The sequence below is a fragment of the Acomys russatus genome, chromosome 32 (assembly GCF_903995435.1).
Source record: "Acomys russatus chromosome 32, mAcoRus1.1, whole genome shotgun sequence".
In the NCBI taxonomy this organism is placed as follows: Eukaryota; Metazoa; Chordata; class Mammalia; order Rodentia; family Muridae; genus Acomys; species Acomys russatus.
This window is the reverse complement of record NC_067168.1, coordinates 48,750,194-48,773,805: the sequence shown is the minus strand read 5'-3', so window position 1 is coordinate 48,773,805 and position 23,612 is coordinate 48,750,194. Positions and strand designations below refer to the sequence as shown.

The following is a 23,612-nucleotide window of genomic DNA, read 5'->3' as shown; positions in this document are numbered from 1 at the left end:
CAGCTGGATAGCAAGCCAAAATGACGCTGCCGTCTCTACCCCACTCTGCGCTGGGTTACAGGTATGCGTGGGGACACGTGTTGTATGAGTTCTAGACCTCACAACTGCATAACAAGCACTCTTACCTTCTGAGTAGCCTCTCCAATCCCTAATTCTTTATAGATGAAATTATACTCGGGAGGCAGAGGCAGCCAGATTGCTGTGAGTTCAAAGCCAGCTCGGTCTACAAAGCGAGTCCAGGACAGCCAAGGCTACACAGAGAAACCCTGTCTCAAAAACCCAAAAACCCAAACCACCCCCTAAAAAAAAGGAAAGAAAGAAAGAAAGAAAGAAAGAAAGAACTTATACCATGATAAAAAAGCAAGAGAAATAGAAACAAGAATGCTGTGCTGACAAAGAGGATGCCTTGGAGCACTCAGTGGCAACAGGCCTGACTCAGGTTGTAGGTAGAGATGGTGCTTTCAGTAGCTACCACACTTATTCAAGTTGTGAAGCATCACTCATGTGCTCGACAGACACACAGCCTTATCCGAACTACAAGGCATTGATGAGCAAAATGTGGAAAGCTGTGCCCTAGTATAAACAGAGGCTAAGAAACAGCAGCTCTGCTGCCCTGCTGCCAACTCGTATGTAGCCCCCGCCCACAGCTCTGCACTAACTACATGGAACATCTCTCTTAGCCACATGCCCTGCACAAAGAGCATGAGGTCACACTTCAAGTTTCTTTCCACTGATAAGTGTCTTGGGACAGCACTTCCTGTGTTTGCCTGACCTCAAAATGGACAAAGCATTCACCCTTTCTGTGGGCATGGACACACGCAGAATACTGAACACAGAAAGGAGAAATCAGACATTGAAATGTAAAGTCCAGTAAAAATGAATGCAAGTAGGAACAAGATCTGTGCAGCAGAGAATCTCAGAAGATAATCACTTCTAGATTCATGGAAAACAATAAATGCTGAGTTAATCCAGACAGCACTGATACCCGGGCCTGAGATATCAAACCTCTGTTTCCATGGGAGAATGAGGTTTTGATTGCTCGCGAGATCTACCGACCAGTAATAATGCTCTCCTCTGGCAATGGCCATAAATATACTTTGGATCTTGTCTTTTATCTCAGTTAGGATTACTACTGCTATGATGAAATACCATGACCAAAAGCAAGTTGGGGAGGAAGAGAGTCAGGGCAGGAACTCAAGCAGGGCGGAACCTGGAAGCAAGAGCTTATGCAGAAGAGTGGAGGGTGCTGCTCACTGGCGCACTCATTACAGAACCCAGAACCACCAGCCCTGGGTAAAATGGCACCACCCACAAAAGGCTGGGTGGTCCATTCCCCCTACCCACCCCCCTCCATCCCCATCAATTTAAGTAAAAACACTACAGCCAGAAGCATGCTCTCAGTTGAGGTTCCCTCCTTTCAGATGATTCTAACATGTCAAGTTGGTATAAAACTAGCCGGCACATCTTGTTTGGGCTTTTTTCTTATTACATTTGTCTGGTTTTCAAATGAACTCTTAGGGATACCCCCAAGTAAGTATCTGGGTGAGTCCTGATGGAAGGAGCCCCAGTCACGGGCAGGCTTGGTCCAGAGCAAGCTCATGGGGCCCACAGACTTAGAAACCAACTCACTGTCACAAGGAACTCAGAACCACCTCTCAGTCAGGAAATTACAGTTGCCACAGCTGTGACTTACACGCTCCCCTGAAGGCCATGTGCAGGCCCAGCTTGGCACTGCTGGCAAGTGCTAACTCTTTATGAGGAAAGGCGTATGGGAGTTTCAGGTCCTCGGTCTCCTGCTTTTCTCCCACCCACTGCTGCTTATGAAGTGACAACGCTCCTGTGACACGCTCCTGTGACACGCTCCCTGCCACGACGGACTGATTCCCTCCCCAGACCCTCCAAGGCTGTGAGTCAGAATAATCCTTTTCTCTTTATCTTTTCTCATTATCTCAGGTATTTCTTACAGCGAGGGGAAGCAGGCTAACACAGTCTACAGCTTGGGCAAGTGCTCCACAAATAAAGCCATTTCTCCCACTCTTTCACTCCCCCTTTCTCTCCTTTCTCCCTTTCCCCCACAGTTTGGAATTCCATTTCCTCTTTCCTCTTCCCTTAGTAGATGCTGAGCTAGTTGCCTTCAGCCTTCAGCTTTTTTCAACACGGCAACACGGCTCTGACAATGACATCTGACAGAGAAACTCGGTGCTGACAGCCAACATTTCACATTCTCTCTGGATCACCAGAAATGCACTAATTCCAGGAATGTATATGCTTCACAGGCCAGAGAACCCATCCTTCTCTGTGAGGAGGAGGAGAACACAGCTCCAGAGCTGGGCCTCACACAGCACTTCCCACCCAGGGAGTCAGGAGGAAGGAGGCTATGACCCAGCTGCTAGGCTGTTCCTAACCCAGGGAGTCAGGAGGAAGGGGGCTATGACCCAGCTGCAGGGCTGTTCCTCTGTCTGGAGGACAAGCTAGCACTTCTGAGCTGTCTGATCTTTCAAATATTTAGTTACTTGTCACTTAGCCATCTGCTGGTTTTGATGAGACATGGGACCGCGGCTTGCAAAGAGCACAGCTTTGTCTCATCACATCGCTGGCCCTCTGCCCCTCACTTTGTTGCTCTGTATGTTCCAGATGGTTTAGTAAAAATGCTGGTGGACTCTTGAACAAGAGGGCACAAGCATCTAAACACAGATCTAAATTTCTTTCCTTCCATTTGTTCTCATTAAAATGACAAGCAGAATATAAAGATGAGGCTGGGAGCTTGACAGAGGTGCCACGGACAGGCTACAGCGGAAAGAAATTTCAGCAGATGAGACAAGACCACGCGCCACACGGCATCTCTCCCTTTTAGGGCTTGTAAGGAGTAGGGCTCTGCTACTTGAAAGGGCTAGGTTGGGGGACCATGGGCTCGAGGTGGGCAGAAAGGCTCCCAAAGTGCTGCTGTAGAGACGCTGCAGTGTTTCAAAAGGTCATGTTCACAGTGCATCCACGATGCTGCCACCTGCACCCGGACAAACATCGGCGTAACCAGGCTTTACCTGGACAAACATCGGCGTAACCAGGCTTTACCTGGACAAACATCGGCGTAACCAGGCTTTACCTGGACAAACATCGGCGTAACCAGGCTTTACCTGGACAAACATCGGCGTAACCAGGCTTTACCTGGACAAACATCGGCGTAACCAGGCTTTACCTGGACAAACATCGGCGTAACCAGGCTTTACCTGGACAAACATCGGTGTAACCAGGCTTTACCTGGACAAACATCGGCGTAACCAGGCTTTACTTGGACAAACATCGGCGTAACCAGGCTTTACTTGGACAAACATCGGCGTAACCAGGCGTTATGGCTACTTACTTGGGTTCTTTCATCAACCATCCTTCTCCACCCCACTCCCTTCCAATCAGCCAACACTAGGTAAGAAAGAAGGCTAGCGGGGAGAGGGGGTGTAGACGTCTTTAGACATTTCCTGCTGATTAGGGGCGTTGAGTCCAAACTTCATCATTAGAATATTTTCAACCAGCAATCAGCTATCAGCAATCCAGTGACCCAGCAATCCAAGAACAGCAAAAGCAGCAGCAGGAACCAACAGCAGCTGCAACGGGCCCTCTCGGGGCGCTAGAATTTATACCCTCTCAAGAGTCCCCAGAATCCCAAACACAAACAATCTGCAACTGGCAAAAAAACAAAAACAAAACAAAAAAAACCCCACACCCTTCCTAGAGCACAAGTCAAATTATAGTCAGCTGCTGTGGACAATCTGAAGCAGCCCCATATCCCACACCTGCGATTAAAAAGCAAAACAAAACACAGTCACAACATAACTTTTGTTTGTTTGTTTGTTTGTTTTTTAAGAAACCAAAATTCTCACTATAGGTCAAAGCAAAGAAGAGGCACCGGAAGGTGGAGTCCTGGTCCAGACAGAAGTAAAGATGCAGAGAAAGCTCCTGGGTGTCTCAACACTCCCTCAGCATGACGGGGCTCTCCGTCTCCAATTCTATACTTGCTCAGCTCAGGCAGAAAGTTAGAAAGAGCAGAGAACTCCAGGAAAGACGCTGGAACAAACAAGGAGAACACAACAGTCTAAACTGTTAGAGACACTGTAGGAAGCAAAAATAAATTTTCATTAAAAATGTCTTTGCGGGGGGCCTGGAGAGATGGCTCAGAGGTTAAGAGCACTGGCTGCTCTTCCAAAGGTTCCTGAGTTCAATCCCCAGCAACCACATGGTGGCTCACAGCCATCTGTAATGAGATGTGGTGCCCTCTTCTGGCGTGCTGGCACACATGCAGTCAGAATATTGTATAAGTAATAAATAAATCTTTTTAAAAACATCTCTTTGCATTCCAGAAGACGTCTGAAGATATATGGTCTATGAAGAAGAACAGAACAGCAAGACAATGAGAGGAAGAAAGATGGGCTGGATGAGGTAAGGAAAAGCTATAAATCTAAATATACAAAAGCAAAAGTAGTACCAATACTAAAGACAGCATCGAATCTACATAAAAACGACAAGTTTTTCCAAAAGTAGAAGAAAACGAGATTGAAAGAACGGTGACCAAGGGGAACAGGAGGCTGCGTGTGCACTGAGCTTATAGAAATCAATGCTCTTCAGAAAGATCCTGGGCAAGCACCAGAGTGAGCCGCCTCCACGAAGCACGAGCATCTGTGTACTGAACAGCAGGCAAAACTAGAATCAAAGGATCCGCACAGGAATAGATGCTGATGACACTGCTAAGTGGCCAGGGCAGAGAAAAAGATTCGGAGAAAACTGTCTCCACTCCCTGTCTGCCATAACAGAACAGCTTTGCTCAGATGTTCTACCTCACCACAGCCATCCTACCGGAATTAATAAACTTCTGAAGCAGAGAGACACAATACATCAGCACCACCACCACCTATAACCCCAGTGCACCTCAAAGTGAGAGCGTAAAGCGCACCTGGTGTAGAGGTTCTGGTTGACCTTGGAGCTGCTGGTGGTTACACACACAAACAACACAGCACTGCAGTTATGTGAGCGAGCTGAGTCCTAGCTAACAGTATCACACTGGTGTCAATCTCCTGGTTATGATCTTGACTCGTGCAAAACCTTTGTAATTCCTGCCAAATTCCTAGGAATCTCATAAAAGTTAAAAAAAAATTTAAAGACAATGCATGGTGTGGTAATTTATATAAAAATGGCTCCCATGGCCTCATATATTTGAATGCTTAGGGATTAGCACTACTGATTAAGAAATATGGGGCTGGAGAGATGGCTCAGAGGTTAAGAGCACTGACTGCTCTTCCAAAGGTCATGAGCTCAATTCCCAGCAACCACATGGTGGCTCACAACCATCTATTAGGAGATCTGGTGCCCTCTTCTGGCCTGCAGGTGTAGATGCAGGCAAAACACTGTACTTAATAAATCAATAAATCTTTTTTTAAAGTGGAAAATGTCAACAGGCTATTCTATATTTTTAATGTTGATACCTAGCATGTGTTGCTAAAACCAAGCAAACAAAAACTTTACAATTATGTTTTAGCAGAATACAGAATACAATCCAGAACTGATATTTTCAAATTCCTAGAGAAAAAAGAAAACAAAATGGCAAATGTAAGAAATCATTAAAAAGGCCAGGTGTGATGGTGCACACCTTTAATCCCAAGCACTCGGGAGGCAGAGGCAGGTGGATTACTGAGTTCAAGGCCAGTCTGGTCTACAAAGTGAGTCCAGGACAGCCAGGGCTACACAGAGAAACCCTGTCGGGGGGGGGGGGGGGGGGGGGGATCATGACAAAAAGGGTACTTATTGGCTTTAAATATATATATATTATTATTATCTTATGTGTATTAGGTGTGCACCACATAAGTGGAGGGCCCTCAGAGAGGATCAGAACCCTCTGGCTGTGAGCCGTCATGTGGATGCTAGGAACTAAACCCTAATTCTTTGCAAGAGCCTCCCACAACTGTTTTTAAAAGTTGGATTTGAGGAGCTAGAGTGATGACTCAGCAGTTAGGAGCAGGCTCTGCTCTTCCAAGGAGACCTGCGCTTGGTCTCCTGCACCCACAGCCATTTGTGACTCAATTTCAAAGCATCTGACACCATCTTCTGGCCTCCAAGGTCAAAAAGCTAGTGTGTGGTGCAGACATACACACAAGCAAAACACCCACACACGTTTTTAAACATTCTAATTAGAAAATAAGTATGGGCTAGAGCTGGAGCCCTGGGTCACACACACGCGCACGCATGCGTACACATACATACATACACACACACACACATACACATGCACACACAGACACACACACGCACACACACGCACACACAAACAGAGGGCTGGGGGCGGGGGTTAGCGTCAGGGGAGAGGGAGACGAAGAACAAGTATGAAAATCAATACAAACAACCTTTCATTTCTCTCGGACTGCAAATTTACCACCATACCCAAAGATCCTATAATCTCAAGTCTTTTGTGGAGGGTGTTACTATTACCATGACAAAGGGCCAACAGTCCATCTTCGCCCTCAAGGAAACCACAAATGTTACCCCTGAGGGGTTCTCTGTGATGGCCTGTATTTCACTCTCTACCAACAAATCCCCACTGGGTGCTCAGGACAACATGATGTGAGGCAGGAGAAGAAAACCAAAACCAAACAAGCCAAGGACTCTTGAACTGCACTGCACTGCCCAGTGCTTTAGTAAGTGAGCCCGCCCCCGCCCACCCCACCCTGCTCCCGACACAAAATGCTTCAGTCTGTTGAGCAAGTGGGGCGCTAAGAGGGGTCACGGCATGGGAGGGGTGCTCAGAGGGATCACGGCATGGGAGGGGTGCTAAGAGGGGTCATGGCATGGGAGGGGTGCTCAGAGGGATCACGGCATGGGAGGGGTGCTCAGAGGGATCACGGCATGGGAGGGGTGCTCAGAGGGATCACGGCATGGGAGGGGTGCTCAGAGGGATCACGGCATGGGAGGGGTGCTAAGAGGGGTCATGGCATGGGAGGGTGCTCAGAGGGATCACGGCATAGGAGGGGTGCTCAGAGGGATCACGGCATGGGAGGGGTGCTCAGAGGGATCATGGCATGGGAGAGTGCTCAGAGGGATCACGGCATGGGAGGGGTGCTCAGAGGGATCACGGCATGGGAGGGGTGCTCAGAGGGATCACGGCATGGGAGGGGCCTTTCACTGAAGATCCAACCGCAGTCTCTTTTGTTCAGCAGCCTACTCCTCCAAGGCCTGGGTCTCTGAGGGTCTCTTTGACGGTTAGCATGACCCCCAAGTAGTTACCGGCGAACCCCCCTGAGGCTGGAATTTCCCACTGCCTTTGGTGTGAAACTTTCTGGAAGATTTACACACTAAAGACTGTTATGTGCCAGAATTACTGTGGGCTGTGTGCATATCAATTCTGAACTCAGAACAAAATATAAATAAAGACCAGTTAATCACCCAGAGGACCAGCAGGTTAATATTTAATCACTTTTATGTGGATTCCAATAATCCTTTTAAACTGTTGCTGTGAGCCATAAACACTGGTGCAAAGCCTTTGTGCACACAGCCCAACCCAGCCCATTATGAAGTCAAATAAGAAGCAAACTCTCTTAGCTTAATCTTGTAGAAAATTATTTGTTTGCAAGAAAAATACCCACTGGGGATTCTTTGTGTCTGTGGCGTGCTAAGCCTTCCCTCCTGAGACCTGTCAGTTCCTTTTTCTTTTCCCAACACAAGCAGGAGGAAAGGCCCCATGCAAGCAGCCCTCCCCTGAACAGACCCCAGGAAGAAAGGCTGACTCACCCTGTCCCAGCTGAAGCACAGGCCGAGGCGGTCAAGCTGTTTCCTCATGTGTTTAATATTGCTGTGAAACAAAGGGAAGCAAGTTTGACTTTGAGAGGGGTCAGGGCCACAGATAAACTACATTTTAAGGATATTTTAGAAAACGTAAAAAGTCTAGCTCAGTCAAGGAAGCTTAACTGTTGCTTTGCCCTGGCAGGGGGAAAAAAATCAATCCCTAAGAATCAGTAAAATATTGATATTCCAGAAGATACCATGATCTGGGCATGCTCATCCACTAAATGCTACCTTGGTCTTGGTCTTGGCCCTGGAGGTGGTTCCTCCCCCTGGCCACTCTGACAAGCAGCTCCCTGAGTGAGTGAGCCTGGCCTCTCCACATCCCTGATCTACACAGAGTTAAGCCAGGCAAGCAAGTTTTTAAGTGATTAAAGACAAAAACAAAAACAAACCCTTATGTGCCAGTTGGTTTGGAGCTCAGTGGAAGAAGTTCCTGCTTGGCGGAACTACACACACACACACACACACACACACACACACACACACACACACACACACACACACCTCTCTTCATGTATAAATTGGGGAAATTAAAAAAATCACACAGTGTTCCATCTATCAGAGCCTAAAACTACCCCCAAACTGGATAATAGAGAAAGGCCAAAGGCATTAATCACTTTATAGTTCCTGTTGCTGGGATCTACTTATGCCATGTTTGATCTACTTTATTAGAGTTGTCATTTCCTCCTTTTCTCCTTTTTTATCATTTCCATTAATCTAGACTTAATTGTATGGCAGAGAGTACAGTGAGTTTGCTGCTGTGCAGCCTTGGGTAGAAACAAGGAGAGGAGGTGAGCAGGCTGGGGATAGCGTGGGAAGCATAGGGCGGTAAGGGTGAGCTCAAGGACCAGAATACAAATCCCACCATCCACGTAAAATGTCAGCGTGGCTTGCTTGCCATAACCCTGCCTGGGGCAGGCAGAGCTCACTGGAGCCAGACTAGCCAAAATGGTGAGCTTCCATCTTAGTGAGAGGAAGTGACACAGGACAGTGACACAGGAGGACACTCAGCACCCTGCTTTGGATGTTCAGTGACACTCAGCTGGGCACGTGTATGGGGTCCTATACCTGTACATTCATGTGTATGCATTTTCCACAAAGAAGGGGGGTAAGGAGATGGGAGGGGAGAGGAGAGGAGAGAGAAGAGGAGAGAAGGGGAGGGGAGGGGGGAGAGGGGAGAAGAGACAAAAGAAGTTCCAGACAGACCTTGGAACTTCCCTCCTGTATCTGAAGGGGAGTTGATGGAAGGACCCAGAATATTCTGGTATAAGGTGTTCAGCACTTTACTAGAAGGGAGAGGGCTAGGAAGTCTGAACCATGGGGCAGTAAGAGAAAGACACCCCCAACCTCAGGTAGCTGTGTATCTACACTAAGTTTCCTTGCTCATAGATGATGAAAACAAAATGTAATCTTCATAGAAAGTCAGAATGCCGTGTTTGCACGTGGATCCAACTCAGGCCCAGCAGACAAGCACTGCAGCAACTGAGCAAGTGCCATTCTCTCTCCCTCGTTTTCTCCACAAAGGTAAATGCTCCAGGAAAGAATGATTTGACTAATAACAAGCACCCTAACAACTTCTCCACAAGCAAACAGCAGCCTTCTCAGTATTTCTTAGGAATACAGAGTCCTAAAGGGAGGGGTTGGGGATTTAGCTCAGTGGTAGAGCACTTGCCCAGCAATCACAAGGCCCTGGGTCCTCAGATCTGAAAAAAAAAAAATCTATCCAGAGTATTAAAGGACAAGTAACAGGAACTGCACAACAGGCGCTTGCCACCAAGCCTGGCAGCCTGAGTGTGGTCCCCACAACGCACATGATGGAAGAAGACAGCTCACTCCCATAACTGTCCCCTGACTACTACATGTGCACTATCACACACACACACACACACACACACACACACACACACACACACACACACACACACACACACACCCCTCCCCATAACTGACTAACCAGACAAACAGCAGCACACACAGTCCTGTCTGTTTGTGTCTTGGCAATTTGCAACGTAATGCTGGTTTGGTTTTGTGTTCTTTTTTGCTTTCTGTTCTTCCTGTGCATAGGCTTAAAATACAATGTTTTTTTTTTTTTTTTTTTTGGTTTTTTGAGACAGGGTTTCTCTGTGTAGCCTTGGCCATTTTGGACTCACTTTGTAGACCAGGCTGGCCTCGAACTCACAGCGATCCGCCTGCCTCTGCCTCCCGAGTGCTGGGATTAAAGGCGTGCGCCACCACACCCGGCAAAATACAATGTTTTAAAAGGTTTCCATACATAAGTGTTTGCGTGTGTCTTAAACACTTACCTTTCCGTCCAGCTTTGTGGGTGCAGATCCCTCTCTATGGCGGCATTTTCGGCAGGCAATCCAAATGCATCCCACCCCATGGGATTGATAACCTGGTATAACAGAACAAAGTGAAAACTGAAGAGAAGAAATGAAAACAGGCTTACATTCTCGCCAGGAAGGAACAGCGTGTCCTTGGCTGCCCTCCCCTCCGCCTGACTGCAAGAGGCTGCCCTCCGCACACGCATCGTAAGCTCCAGGAGACACTCGTCCTGACTCCTCTCCTTTTTGCCTATCAACGTCTTTCACTTCTAACAGAGCCCTGTCAACAGGGACCCAGGGGCCTGGTCTGAAGGAAAGTCTGCCCTGCAAACTCTTCAGAGAGCGTGCTCCAAGTGCAGATGCAGAGTCCCCGCCAGGCATTGCCTCGCACCTGAGGCCATCTCCACAGCTGGACCGTGAGGTGGGTAAAGGTTGAGTGATATCCCCACAGCTTCATTAAAAGCCTTATAAAGTTCATGCATGAAAAAAAAGTTTGCCAGCCGGACATGGTGGCACACACCTTTCATCCCAGCACTCAGGGGGCAGAGGCAGGCAGATCTCTGTGAGTTCAAGGCCAGCCTGGTCTATAAAGTGAATCCAGGACAGCTAACTCTGTCTTGAAAGAAGAAAGAAAGAAAGAAAGAAAGAAAGAAAGAAAGAAAGAAAGAAAGAAAGAAAGAACGAACAAAGAGGAGGGAGGGAAGGAGACAGGGAGGGAGGCAGGGAGAGAGACAGGGGTTAAGGGAGAGAGACAGGGAGGGCAGGAGGGAGGGAAAGGAAGAAAGAGAAGAGGAAAATGAGTTGGCAGAGTGAAGGGCTGGAACACTCCCCTGACTAAAGCAGGTCCCTGGCTCAGAAGAGGCACTCCAGAGTACCCCAGAGTAAACTATGGCTCCTTAAAATACCCAGACAGGGCTTGGGACCTGAGATGGCTCAGGGATTATAAAGTGCTTGTCACAGAAGATTACAGGAAGCGGCCTGGAGCCCTGGGACCTACATGAATACAAGTGGGCATAGCAGCCTATGTGCAACTGCAGCCCCTGAAGGTAAAAAAGCAGGGAACCATCAGGGCAGTGGTGAGCACACCTGCAATCCCAGCATGGGTGGGGGTGGAGTGGAGGGTTGGGGGGGTTAGGGGGATGGGGAGTGAAGAGCGGGGTGAGGGCATGGAGGCAGGTGGATCTCTGTAGACAGTCTAGTCTACAAAGTGGGTCCAGGACAGTCAACACTACAGAGAAACTCTGTCTCGGAAAACAACGAAGGAAGGAAGGAAGGAAGGAAGGAAGGAAGGAAGGAAGGAAGGAAGGAAGGAAGGGGGGACCCTGAGAACAAGCTGGCTGGAGATCTAGGGTTGATTAAGAGACCCTACTTCACCAGGCTTGCACACCTTTAATCTCAGCACTCGTGAAGCAGAGGCAAGCAGATCTCCCTGAGTTCCAGGCCAGCCTGGTCTATATACTGAGACTATGTCTAACAACAAGACCAAAAGCCAGAGAGACCTTGCATCAGAAAAATAAAATACTTTCAGAATGTCCATCTCATGCCAGAATTTTCCAGTTATAAAACTGCTCACTAATGTGGCTGCCACCAGCCACATTTAAGTTCAATTAAGAAGTAAGAACCGGGTATTAGGTCAGTCCCTGGGGGGAGGGGGGGGAGGGTGGGGGCTCACTGCAGGCTTTACAGCTGGCAGGGAAACAATCTGCCTAAGGGAAGAATGAAGTAAGTTCAGCCTGACTTAGGGAACCAGTGCTGGGCCAAACTTTGAGAGTCTGACACCAGTTGGTTTACTTTAGCCATATTTAAGCACAGCACAATTTTGGGAAAAGAAGAAAAAGTTTTCTGGTAACAATTAACTCAGTCCCATGGGTATAGCAGAGCTTAAGATGTGTTTACATGGAAGTTCTTTACAAAGCACACATGGCTTCTTTTACAAAGATGGGTTCTGTTAACTCAAGATAATGCCAAGATTGAGAATCCAGGGAGAACAGCTGAGGTAAGCATAATGCCTGTGGGTGTCAGGATTGGCCTGGCCCTAAGATAACATACAAGTCTCTTAGTCTGTGGTAAAGGACAAGTGACATCACTCGTGAGAATGGGTTTTATGGCCTGGAAGCAATGCTCACGATTTAAGGGAAAGGACCTGGGATAGGTAAAGCATAAACTCTGGGGGACATAGGCGTGGCTCAGTAGCTAACAAAGGATAACTGGGTGGTAAATTCCATCCATCCGCAGCATTCCAGGAGGAAGACAAGTAAACAGCCCTTCCTCTGAAGGACGCCTGCATGTTTAACTTTCCCATCTGTGCACAGGGAGTTTTTGCTCTCTACAGGTTCCCATAGCCACAGCTCTTCTGGAGTCAACCAGAAATAGATTTTTTTTTCTTCATTTGATTTTTTTTTGTTGTTTTGTTTTGCTTTTGTTTTTGTTTTTTGAGACAGGATCTCTCTGTGTAGCCTTGGCTGTCCTGGACTTGCTGTGTAGACCAGGCTGGCCTCGAACTCACAGCGATCCACCTGCCTCTGCCTCCCGAGTGCTGGGATTAAAGGAGTGTGCCACCACTGCTTGGCTCATTTGGTGTTTTTCAAACAAACAAACAAAACCATAATACAATTGTAGCTGGAGAGATGGCTCAGTAGTTAAGAACACTGGCTGCTCTTCCAAATGGCCCACATTTCCCAAGACTCACACTGCAGTTCACAACTGTCTGTAACTCACTCCCAGGGCATCCAATGCCCTCTTCTGGCCTCTGCGGATGCTGTGTGCACGTGGCGCACAGACATAAATGCAGGCAAAATACTCATCCAAACGCACATGGGAATGTGCGGGGTTTATGGGGATAGAACTGCCATACATAAATATTTCATGACCTGTCTTTTTCATTTAACATTACATCATAGGCACCTGTGCTAAATGCAAAAGTACAGAAGCCATTTCTGAGTGTGATGGCAGCTTTCAAAGCACAACTGTGTATGACCTAAGGACGGGAGATGCCAGATGTTCAAGTTCATTAAAAAAAAAAAAAAAAGAATCAAGCCGGGGCAGTGGTGCTGAGTTTGCTGTCTTACACCAAAGAAGATTGACAACACATTCTCGTGGACTAAGATGGGAGCAGGCTTTGTTAAGAATTATCACAGAATGATCAAGGACTTAAGACAAAGTTAGAAGAAACTCTTCTATTCCCCCTTTTTACCTTAACACCCACTCCTACCGTAGCATAGATTTGAAGTTTTCACCATGGGTCCTTTTCCCTTACTGCCTACTACACGCTAACTCCTGCCTACGTCTGATGTCTACTAATCTCTACAAACTAAAATTCTAACATTTGCTGAGTGATCCTTGTTCTATGAAGCTTTGGGAACCTGACTAAACACATGCCAATCCAGTTGGGAGGTCTCTTTGCAATATGGCTGACCTAGACAGTGTCCCACCCCCTCTCAGAAACTGCTTCCTCTTAAACTTCTTCACCCAGCCCTGGTGTGGACAGCCAAGTTCAAACCCTTTTTCTGATAGAGAAGAAAGCACGGGCTTGGGCTCTTTCCTGGGCTTGTCTGAAGCTAGGCTGGCTACTGGAGAGGTGGGGACTCTTCCCACCAGGATTCCCAGTGGTGGGCCAACCTCATGGTGACAGATGAAAAAGCAGAAGGAATGCTGAGGCAGGTCCATGCCCAGAGGAGCCTCAGGGACCTGGTCCAAGAACCCAGCGTGCCTGGGCGCCTGCAGCATTTCCTTGGATGCTGTGAGTTTTATTAGGATCCGTAAAAAAATAAAACAAAACAACAGCAGGAACCAGAGAGCCTCGTTAAATAGGCACCCTTGGCACACAGGCTGCTCTGGAACACTGCTTGTCCACGGATGACATGGTCCTCCTATGTTTGCTTCCCCCCGCCCCCTTCAGGAACTATAAAGCCCTGTTCTGGGTTACGCAGGAGGTTTCCACACTGCCAGGCCTGCCCTGAGTTCTGCTAGGGCTGCACTGAATTCTTCCAGGTTGCTTCCTGGAAGAACACGGTAGCTGTTGTGTGGCTACTCTGCAGAGAGGGGACTTAATCTTACAGGAGTCACTGTCAGAACAGCAACGGCGCCTGTCCAGTGCTTCTTCTGCCCACCAACAGTCTGTTATGGCTGTCTGGGTTTTTACATAAGCTCAACACAGAGAAAGACTGTCACACACACAGACACACACACACTCACTCACTCTCACACTCACACACACACACACACTCACACACTCACTCTCACTCACACACTCACTCAGTCTCACTCACACACTCAGTCACACACTCACTCTCACCCACACACTCAGTCACACACTCACACACACACTCATTCTCATTCACACACTCAGTCACATACTCTCACACTCACACACACAGAGTCTAGATTCATGTAACAAACTTACTCATTTCTATTTTCATTTTCAGATGGAATTAACATGAGGAGATATTCTTAGGTCAAATGTTATCCAAACTACCTATGAACATAAAGTTAGAAAAATCTTAAGCTTCCTTAATATTTCAGATTCTTGGCAAAAATGAACAAACTCAACTGCCTAACCCATTGGTTAGGTCCATTCTAGAACTCAAAGTCAGGAGCGTTCTCTCTCCCACCCGTCAGGTCACTGTGGTTCATGTCCCTGCAAGGCAAATGTCCTTAGACCAGAAGGTGCCCTGCTCACAAGCCTGGAACCACATGCAGAGCCCATTCTTCTGCTGTGGAGAAACACGGAGCAAAGACCTAAGCACTGCAGTGTGCCCAAGGGGCTCCGTCCCTCTGACAGCAGATATGGCGGCACGCACCTGTAATCCCAGCATTCAGGAAGTTCAGGGGGCAGATCATGAGTTCAAAGTTAGCCTAGGCTGCACAGTAGGCCCTGCTTCAAAAACAAGACAAAGCTCGGTTAGCGCGCATCACATTCCAGGTGTCTGACATTAACTCTGGGCTTGGAGTGGTAGAGCACATGCTCAGAAATGCAAAGCTACAGATTTAACCCCAAACACCACAAAAGATGTTGATATTTCTTACCCTTGGCTTCAATGAGCCAAGATTGTCCAACCATCCACTAGAAGAACTTTATACTCTTCCAGTTAGTTTTAAAATGACTTAGCTTTCTTAATATCACTGAACTTACAGAGTTAAAATAAGTTACTACACCTATAGCTCACATGCACAGACATGGCAATCTGCCCTACAGAAAGCAGGGCATCTGCATTTACACGCAAGGGCCCAGCTAGGTGCCACGGTCCACACCTACAATCCCAGCTCCCTGGGAAGATGAAGAAGGACGCGAGCTGGAGGTCACCTGGGTGCCATCTCTTTGTGAAACAGTAATATATGAAAGACCTTGACCATTCTTGATTTCCTAAGCTAACCTCTTTATTTTCTATAACTTCTTCATGGATGTGAATGCTTCCTACATGTCTTCATCTTTCCAGATATTTGACTTATTTTTATAATTCTACTTAAGATATACTTTTAAATAACCATCACGTCAATTTTGGAACAGTGGGAATGTGACATCATGGAAGGTGGCAGAAGATAAAAATTATAATTTTAAGATAATAAATGTAAAAATATTCAGAGGCTAAATCAAGACATACCAGTTACTTAAATTAGAAATCAAAATGTGAACATCCCCAATTTCTATCTAGTTCTTACAACAAATGCCCTAAGTATGTAAGTTTTGATGAGCAGCTACCAAGGCAGCAAAGCTAACCCAAAATTCAGAAGAGCAGGACAGCATTATAGCTCAGACCTGACAGAGACACCATGACCACCCAGAGCCCAGGAGACAAAGGCAGTAATGGACAGCGCCCACGACTGGTGTGAGGGTGAGAGTGCAAATGTGCTGATCTTACCAGATAGAGCCACACATTCCGAGGCAGTGGCTGAGGCAGGGGCCAGGGGTGGGTGTCAGGAGCCATAGGACCTTGCCTGACCTGCCCCAGTGGCTGAGAGGCCCTGCTGGCCGAAAGCCACAGCTGTCTGCATACTTGAGATAATTATCCTGCCTGGCAACCACAAAGATCCAGCCTGACCTTGAGAAAGGGAACATTCGGTGTATCTCGACTTCTGAATAATCGCCCCACTCCACACCTGCTGTCCTTGGGCCTGGCCCAGAAGATTTTGTAACTTTCCACTGCATTCCTTCCTACCCACCCCCCCCCCCCGGCCTCTCAGAAGCTCACTTTAAATTTGGATACCCCCTTACAATAAACGGCCCTCGACAAGCAACGTTTCCCTGGGCCCATGTCTCTCTCCCGCCCAATTCTTTATTCACAGGTCGCGACCCTCCTCGCCACTCCACGAATAACTGAACCCATGGGTTGGGGACAGGTGAGGGAGTGGGGGTGGGGTGAGCTCCCTGATCTCTCTATTTACCTGCCCTCCAACTCCACCTGGATTTCCTACGCCTCAGATCCAGCCACAGTAAGAGTGGTCAGGGTTTGCTGGAGGTGGTGGCAGAGACACAGACACAGAAATAGATGTTGATTTTCTTCACTGGTAAGTAACCCTAGTTAAACTCACCGAATCACAAAATCAAACAATCACAGGAGAACACCAGCTAGGCAGCTGATCCCACAGCTTGAGAAACACACAACTTACTAGAAAGTAGGGGTGGAACGGTGTGGGAACACATCTCCATGTGAGGTCCCAAGCGGGAGTCAGAGCTGGCCACGCCCATGTGAGCTCTCAAAGGAGAGCTGGAGCTGGATACTATGGCAGATGGAGCATCTCCATGTGAGGTCCCAAGCGGGAGTCGGAACCGGCTCCTGTCATAGCAGGTGGACCATTTCCATGTGAGGTCTGGCTAGCATCACAGCAGGACAGAGGTTGCTAACCCAGGGTATAGTTATACATATGCCAGAGCTCTGTAAGTCAGACGGGAACTGGAAACAGAGTGAAGCCTAGGAGCTGGATGTTGGCTAGCCTCTGGCGGACAGTCCTCCAGAGCTGAGAACCTGGGCATTTTGGGGTTGGCAGGTGGGCTGGAGGCAAGCTGACTCAGCAAAAGGGACACAGGGCTAAGAGAGTCAAGGCCCCATCTATGTTGCATCATATTATAAAAGAGGCAACATGGAATTTTATATCAATTTTAAAATACTTTAAGAAGGCAGTGGGGAACGAACAAAGGGTCATTTGCATTTCTAACTCAGGAAGCAACCGTGAGCTAAGCAAACAAGAGTTTAGATGCGAGCAGGAAGGAGACTGAGGCACCCGGTCCCCTGCCTTTCCACCAGAGGAAGAGCATGCCTCCACAACAGGGGCAATGGCCAGCTTTTCTCCCTCCCCATAAAACAAAGCTTTATCCTTGAAACCAATTCAGCTGCAGATTCAGGCACCATGGTTACTGCTTTGCAAAGAAATATTATTTTCAGTGTCTTGGCTTCTCTGGAGTGGGTTCAGCACTCTATTTCAAAGAAATGAGAAATGCAGTACTTAATTTCATTTAGCCAGTATAACAAACCACCATTATTACAGATTGGATATAAAAATCACCTACTTCACAGTATGAAAAACCAGTGCACCTATACCCAAAGGACATGCCTTCTGTGGGAACACAGAACCCAACTGGCAGGCAAGTCAGGCACTCTCCATCCAATCAAGGTGCTAGGCCACATGCCTTCTCTTCCCAGAACACACCTGAGAGCATACATTAACCTCCTGATACCACAGAGCTTTGAAGATCTGCCACACCACACACGCTGGGCACAGCACAGACACTAACTGCTGAGAATGTCCCTGGCCCCGGCTTTGTGGGTGACCACACAGTGACTACAGCTGTGAGACGCTGAGTCCTGACGTCTTCCTGCACATGGACAGGGCCATGATTGAGCTTCCTGCCTGAGACAAACTAGTTCAAGGCAGCTCTGCAAGGGGGATGAGTGAGCACTTCCGGTGCTGCAGCATCCTGCTCCTGGACCAGAGAGTGCTGGGACGCCAACAGAGGCGGGAGGTAGCCATCTGTGCATACAACACATGAAAACACAACAAAGTCACCATATGGAGCTAAGCTCTAAGTATGTCATCAGGCGTCCCTTGAGTGGAAGGAGCAACCAATCAATTGGCAGCGTCGCCTTGCCTGACTGCAGAAAAAGAAGAATTTAATTCTGGATTCAAGTGGCCCTTGAGTAAACATGCACATCTCAGGAATGCTTTATTGTGGCCACTGAAATTGGGTTACACTCGAAATTCTATTACACTCTTTCTTTGTTTGCTTGTCTTTGAGACAGAACATCACATCGCTCAGCTTAGCTTTGCTCCGATTCTGGGGTGTGAGCCGCACCCTGCTCATCACCCGGGTAATGCAGCAGCAACACCCCAAACCACCTAGTGCTCGTGCACTCGTGCAGTCCTCATCCAGTCTACACACGCCTATGGCTTAGGTCAGCTGCTAACAGCTGTCAGCTCTCTTCTCACAAGTCAGTGTGACTTGGGGCCAAACCCTAGACAGCCATACCCATCTGGTTCAGTGGAGAAGCTGTTCATCATGTGCAGAAGTCCTGGCCCAGCCACCTAAACTATTCTTTCAAGATGTGGACACTTCCAGTCCTGCTTCCACCCCTAGCAAACTCAAAGAAAAAAACTGCAGTCACAGAAGCACCCACAGAATATGCGTGCTTGAGGCTTACACGTTGGCTCAAATTTGGGGACCCAGTTCCCATGATGGCTTTCAAAGTTCGTAGGGGTGATCTTTTGTGCAGTGCGTGAAGATTGTCCTTGTATTACGCAAATGCTGATTTCTGTGCCCAGGGAGGTAAGTATAGGCCGGACCTCGGTGCCGTCACTTTTGTGAAGCACCACCAGCTTCAGTAAGCATTGGCCCCCAACACCTTCCGATTGGTGAGATCAAGAGCTGGGCGGCCAGTAGCTGAGCAAGAGAGCAAGGGCTCCCGCCGAGACGGGGACTCTGGGAAGGAATGCGAGGGAGGGGGTCGCCAGCCAGCAATGGCGGAAGAACCAAGTGCTGGGACTAGAGACTGAGGGGTAATGGGCCACACGGCAGGACACAGCCAGGCCAGTACAGTCGCGTTAGAACAGCTGGGAATCCGCCCAGCTACAGTACCCACGCTTATAAGAAATGTAAGTCTTTGTGTCATTATCCAGGAGCTGGCAGTCAAAAGGAAGTCCTGTTTTAACAGCTCACTTAAATGTTTCCACTGCTATTGTGAGGGTACAGGGTACACACACCACAGAGTACACATGGAGGTCATGGGACAACTTTCAGTTGATTGTCTCCTTCCACCTTCACGTGGGTTCTGAGGATTAAACTCAGGACATCAGGCTTATTAGCAAAGTGCCGTTATCTGGTTCTTGAATGTCTAATTTTCACATTCAGTGATAATCTTAAAAGGACTGCTAAGCCGAGGACACTATGGATGTCTGCAGGCCACCTTATGGAGAGGCCACAAGTCAGACTGAGACACTATGGTTGTCTGCAGGCCACCTTATGGAGAGGCCACGAATCAGACAGGGACACTATGGTTGTCTGCAGGCGACCTTATGGAGAGGCCACAAATCAGACAGGGACACTATGGTTGTCTGCAGGCCACCTTACGGAGAGGCCACGAATCAGGCAGGGACACTATGGTTGTCTGCAGGCCACCTTATGGAGAGGCCACGAATCAGGCAGGGACACTATGATTGTCTGCAGGCCACCTTATGGAGAGGCCACGAATCAGATCAGCTCATGGAAAGAGCACACTGCTTTTCTTTGATGTTGTTTGATCTGTTTAACTTGAGGCGAAGTCTTACTATATTGCTTATGAGGACCTCAAAACCTTGGCTCCCAGCACTGTGACTGTAGGCGTGCACCACCACGGCTGGCTGCAAGCAAAGGATCTTGTAGAACATTACAAAAAAAGTAGGTTCCATGTAACCATTAAACAGCCGGCATGCTACCCACAAAGGGAGTTAGAGGGACATTCTCTGTCCCCAAGAAGTTAAAGTAGGTATTGGGCAGATGGCAGTAACCTAGAGGACCTGTGAGCTTAGCTGAGGACCTGTGAGCTGGTTCTGCCTGTAAGTGCTGATAAATGTGAGCTACAGAACTGAAGGCCAGTTTACAGGACAAGGAAGATGAAGTGGACCCTGAAGGATAATAATAAGGACTTACATATAGCGGGGCATAAGAAACACTCTCAGAAGGAGACACGGGGAGAAGAGCCAGGGGTGAGAACAAAGATCATCACCATGAAAAGCTTGCGTACGTCATTAAGGACCATGGATCCATGAGGCGTGGGCCAGCAGGCCAGAGAAAAAGAACCGTTACAAAGGGGCTGGAGAGATGGCTCGGGGTTAGGTGCATTAGGTGCTTCCAGAGGACCTTGCAGGCTTGGCTCCTAGCACCCATATGATGTAGCCAGCCGTAAGTCCAGTCTCAGGGGATCTGCCGCTCTCTTCTGGTCTCCCTGGGCACCAGGCAAGCACATAGTGCACAGACATACATGCAGGCCAAACACTCACACGTGTAAAATAAATGAAGGAAAAAATGTTTAAGATGCTATAAAAAGAAAACTGAAAGCCGGGCGTGGTGGCGCACGCCCTTAATCCCAGTACTTAGGAGGCAGAGGCTGGCAGATCACTGTGGGTTCGAGGCCAGCCTGTTCTAAAAAAAAAAAAAAAAAAAAAAAAAGATTAGGGGGCTGGAGAGATGGCTCAGAGGTTAAGAGCACTGGCTGCTCATCCAGAGGTCATGAGTTCAATTCCCAACAACCACATTCCCAACAACTACATGGTAGCTCACAAGCATCTGTAATGAGATCTGGTGCCCTCTTCTGGATTGCAAGCACACGTGCAGGCAGAACATTGTATACATAATAAGTAAACAAATCTTTAAAAAATAATAATAATAATAAAAGAAAACTGAAATGCTGAGTAACTTTTGACAAGCATATTTATAGGTGGAATACACAGTTTAAGGGTCCTGGATTGGCTCTGGAGGACTATAATCAGAGAGTCATACAGGCTCGCCGGTCACTGGCACAGACACAGGAAAACTGTCCTGTTATCTGGCACAGGAAGAACGTCAAGGCTTGAACTCTGGGCCTAAGTAAAAGCTTCCAAATCAAAGGAATCTGTCTCCTAAGAAGGACGGTGTTCCTGATGGGCACATCCTGGGCTGTAACAGCCTTGAACCACACGCTAGGACCTTTCACTCAGGCATGGGATGACAGGGCCCAGATTCAGCAAGAGACCTACAAAGGCCACGGCTCTCAAGTGGCTTCCGTGAAAGACAAGGCCATGCCTGGGAACTCAGAACTCCAGGCCTTCTTACCTCATTTCCTCCCTTTGCACAATCTGAAAACCTTGAACTTTCTGAATTACCATTCCTGCCTACTCTCAAAGCCAGATTGTAACCCATTGCCTTTAGTCTCTCAAAATAAAAAAACAGTCTGGATCCTGGGAGAAGACGCTTGAGCTGTACACTAGGACTGAGTCAATAATCCAGATAGTATATAAAATACAACATGGAGTAATAAAAAGACACTCTTGGCAACTAAATAAAGTGAGCAAACAAACCAGAGAAAAGAAAGGTGACACAGAAAATATACATGTGCATATCTCGGTCTCAATGGGATAGTAACCAGAAAAACACAAACTAAAACTACCAAGATGGCTGAGGTAAAATCCCAACAACGATTCAGTCCCTGGAGGCCACATGGTGGGAGGAAGAGAGCTGACCTCTGTGCATGTGCACACACATATATATAAAATAAATATAAAAGCTCTGTCTGTCCTGGAACTCATGGAGATCCTCCTGCCTCTGACTCCATCCTGTGTGCTGGGATTAAAGGTATGTGCCACCACACAAGACCAATAAAAACATTTTTTTAAGTTAACAATTTAGTAACTATAGAAAAATGAAACATTGACTGGTTTTTAATCAAATGCACCAGTTTTATATGTGATACAGAATGAGACCAAGAGTTTACAGTGACGCTTGTGGCCAAGGACCATTACTGACCAAGAGAACGAACACACATATCCATCCAGTCTTGACTGGCTGTCCTGGAGCAGACAGTCCCTCCTACTTACAACAAGCACCGTTCAGGGACTACTGACACAAGGCAGCTTATAAACCAGCAAGGACATCCAACAACCCTTCTTGTACACGCTCTTCGTTGTTTTCTGAGACAGTGTCTTGCTGTATAGGCAAGACAGATCTGGCTGGCCCCAAATGGCATCCTCCTGCCTCAGCCTGCCAAGTGCTGTGCAACCGTACTTGTCTCCAACACTGCTGACCAAAAAGAAAAGAGAGCAAAGAGAGAGGTGTCTAGTTCTCTGCTCCACACTAATGTAAACAGCCTGATGAGTTTTCACAAAGTTTGGCGGTTCACAGATAATGAGCTGACTTAAACAGGGACGGCTAACATAAATATTTTCTGGATGGAGTTGGCTAGAGAGACAGCTGAGCATCAATAGCACTGGCTGTTCTTCCAGAGGACCTAGGAAAATGGCTGTTCTCAGGTGTCACCTTGACTACACCTGGAATTAACTAAAACCCAAGTGACTGGTTACACCTGTGAGGAAAAGGCCCACTTCAATCTGGACCACATCGTCTGCTGGCAGCCTATAAGAGGACCACAGAGGAAGGAAGCCTTGCTCTTTGCCTGCTCGCTCCTGCTCTTGATGGCAAGCTCATCCCTTCACTGGCTTTAGAGCCGCTTCTTCAGGACTCTAGCATATGTTTAAGACGTCAGTCTCAAGAATCAAACAGCTATTGGATTCTTAGACCTTCTGCTGCCAGACAGCCATTTTTAGACTAGCTGGACCACAGCCTGTAAGACACTCTAATAAATCTCTCCTCCCTCCCTCCCTCCCCTCCCCTCCCTCCCTCTCTCTCTCTCTCTCTCTCTCTCTCTCTCTCTCTCTCTCTCTCTGTGTGTGTGTAGATAAATATAGACAGATATAGATACAGATAGACAGATAAATACATAGATATATGTGTGTGCTCATGTATTCTGATCTATTTGCATATATATTCACGTATCCAATCGGTTCTGTTCTATCATCTATCTATCCATCTATCATCTATCTATCTGCACATATATTCAGTGTTCAATCAGTTCTGCTCCTGCTCCTCTGTCTGTCTGTCTGTCTGTCTGTCTGCCTGCACATATCTTCAGTGTTCCTCTAGAGAGCCCTGACTAACACACTGACATCAACCCTCATAAGGCTCAGCCAGCAGGCAGCAGAAGGGTCAGTGGCAGCACTGAGCAGCAGCGGCTTGGCTAGGGCAGCCCTGCGCCTGCGCCCAGCAGAAGACTACAGGGACTCCTTGATTAAGTGGAGCTGAATCACTTTCCTGAGCAGCTCAGAGCCAATCAATCAGTATAAATCATAATTGCAGCTATCACTTATTAAGGGACATATTATGTACCAGGCACGAGGCGTACTGCGCTACCTACTCTGACCTCATAGCAACCTGAGGAGAAATCAGTCTTAATGTCTTCTCTCCTTCCC

General features: G+C 47.6%; 1 protein-coding gene across 1 annotated transcript in view; it reads right to left on the bottom strand.

The window, feature by feature from the left end:
- The window catches only part of Lars2 (leucyl-tRNA synthetase 2, mitochondrial), a 105,440-nt gene that overhangs the window by 72,026 nt on the left and 9,802 nt on the right, over positions 1–23,612 (bottom strand). The window contains exons 3-4 of the mRNA XM_051140240.1: positions 10,125–10,216; positions 7,768–7,828 (exon numbers count right to left, since the gene is read on the bottom strand). Of these exons, the coding sequence (XP_050996197.1) occupies positions 7,768–7,828; positions 10,125–10,216 (153 nt within the window). The remainder of the gene's footprint in view (positions 1–7,767; positions 7,829–10,124; positions 10,217–23,612) is intronic.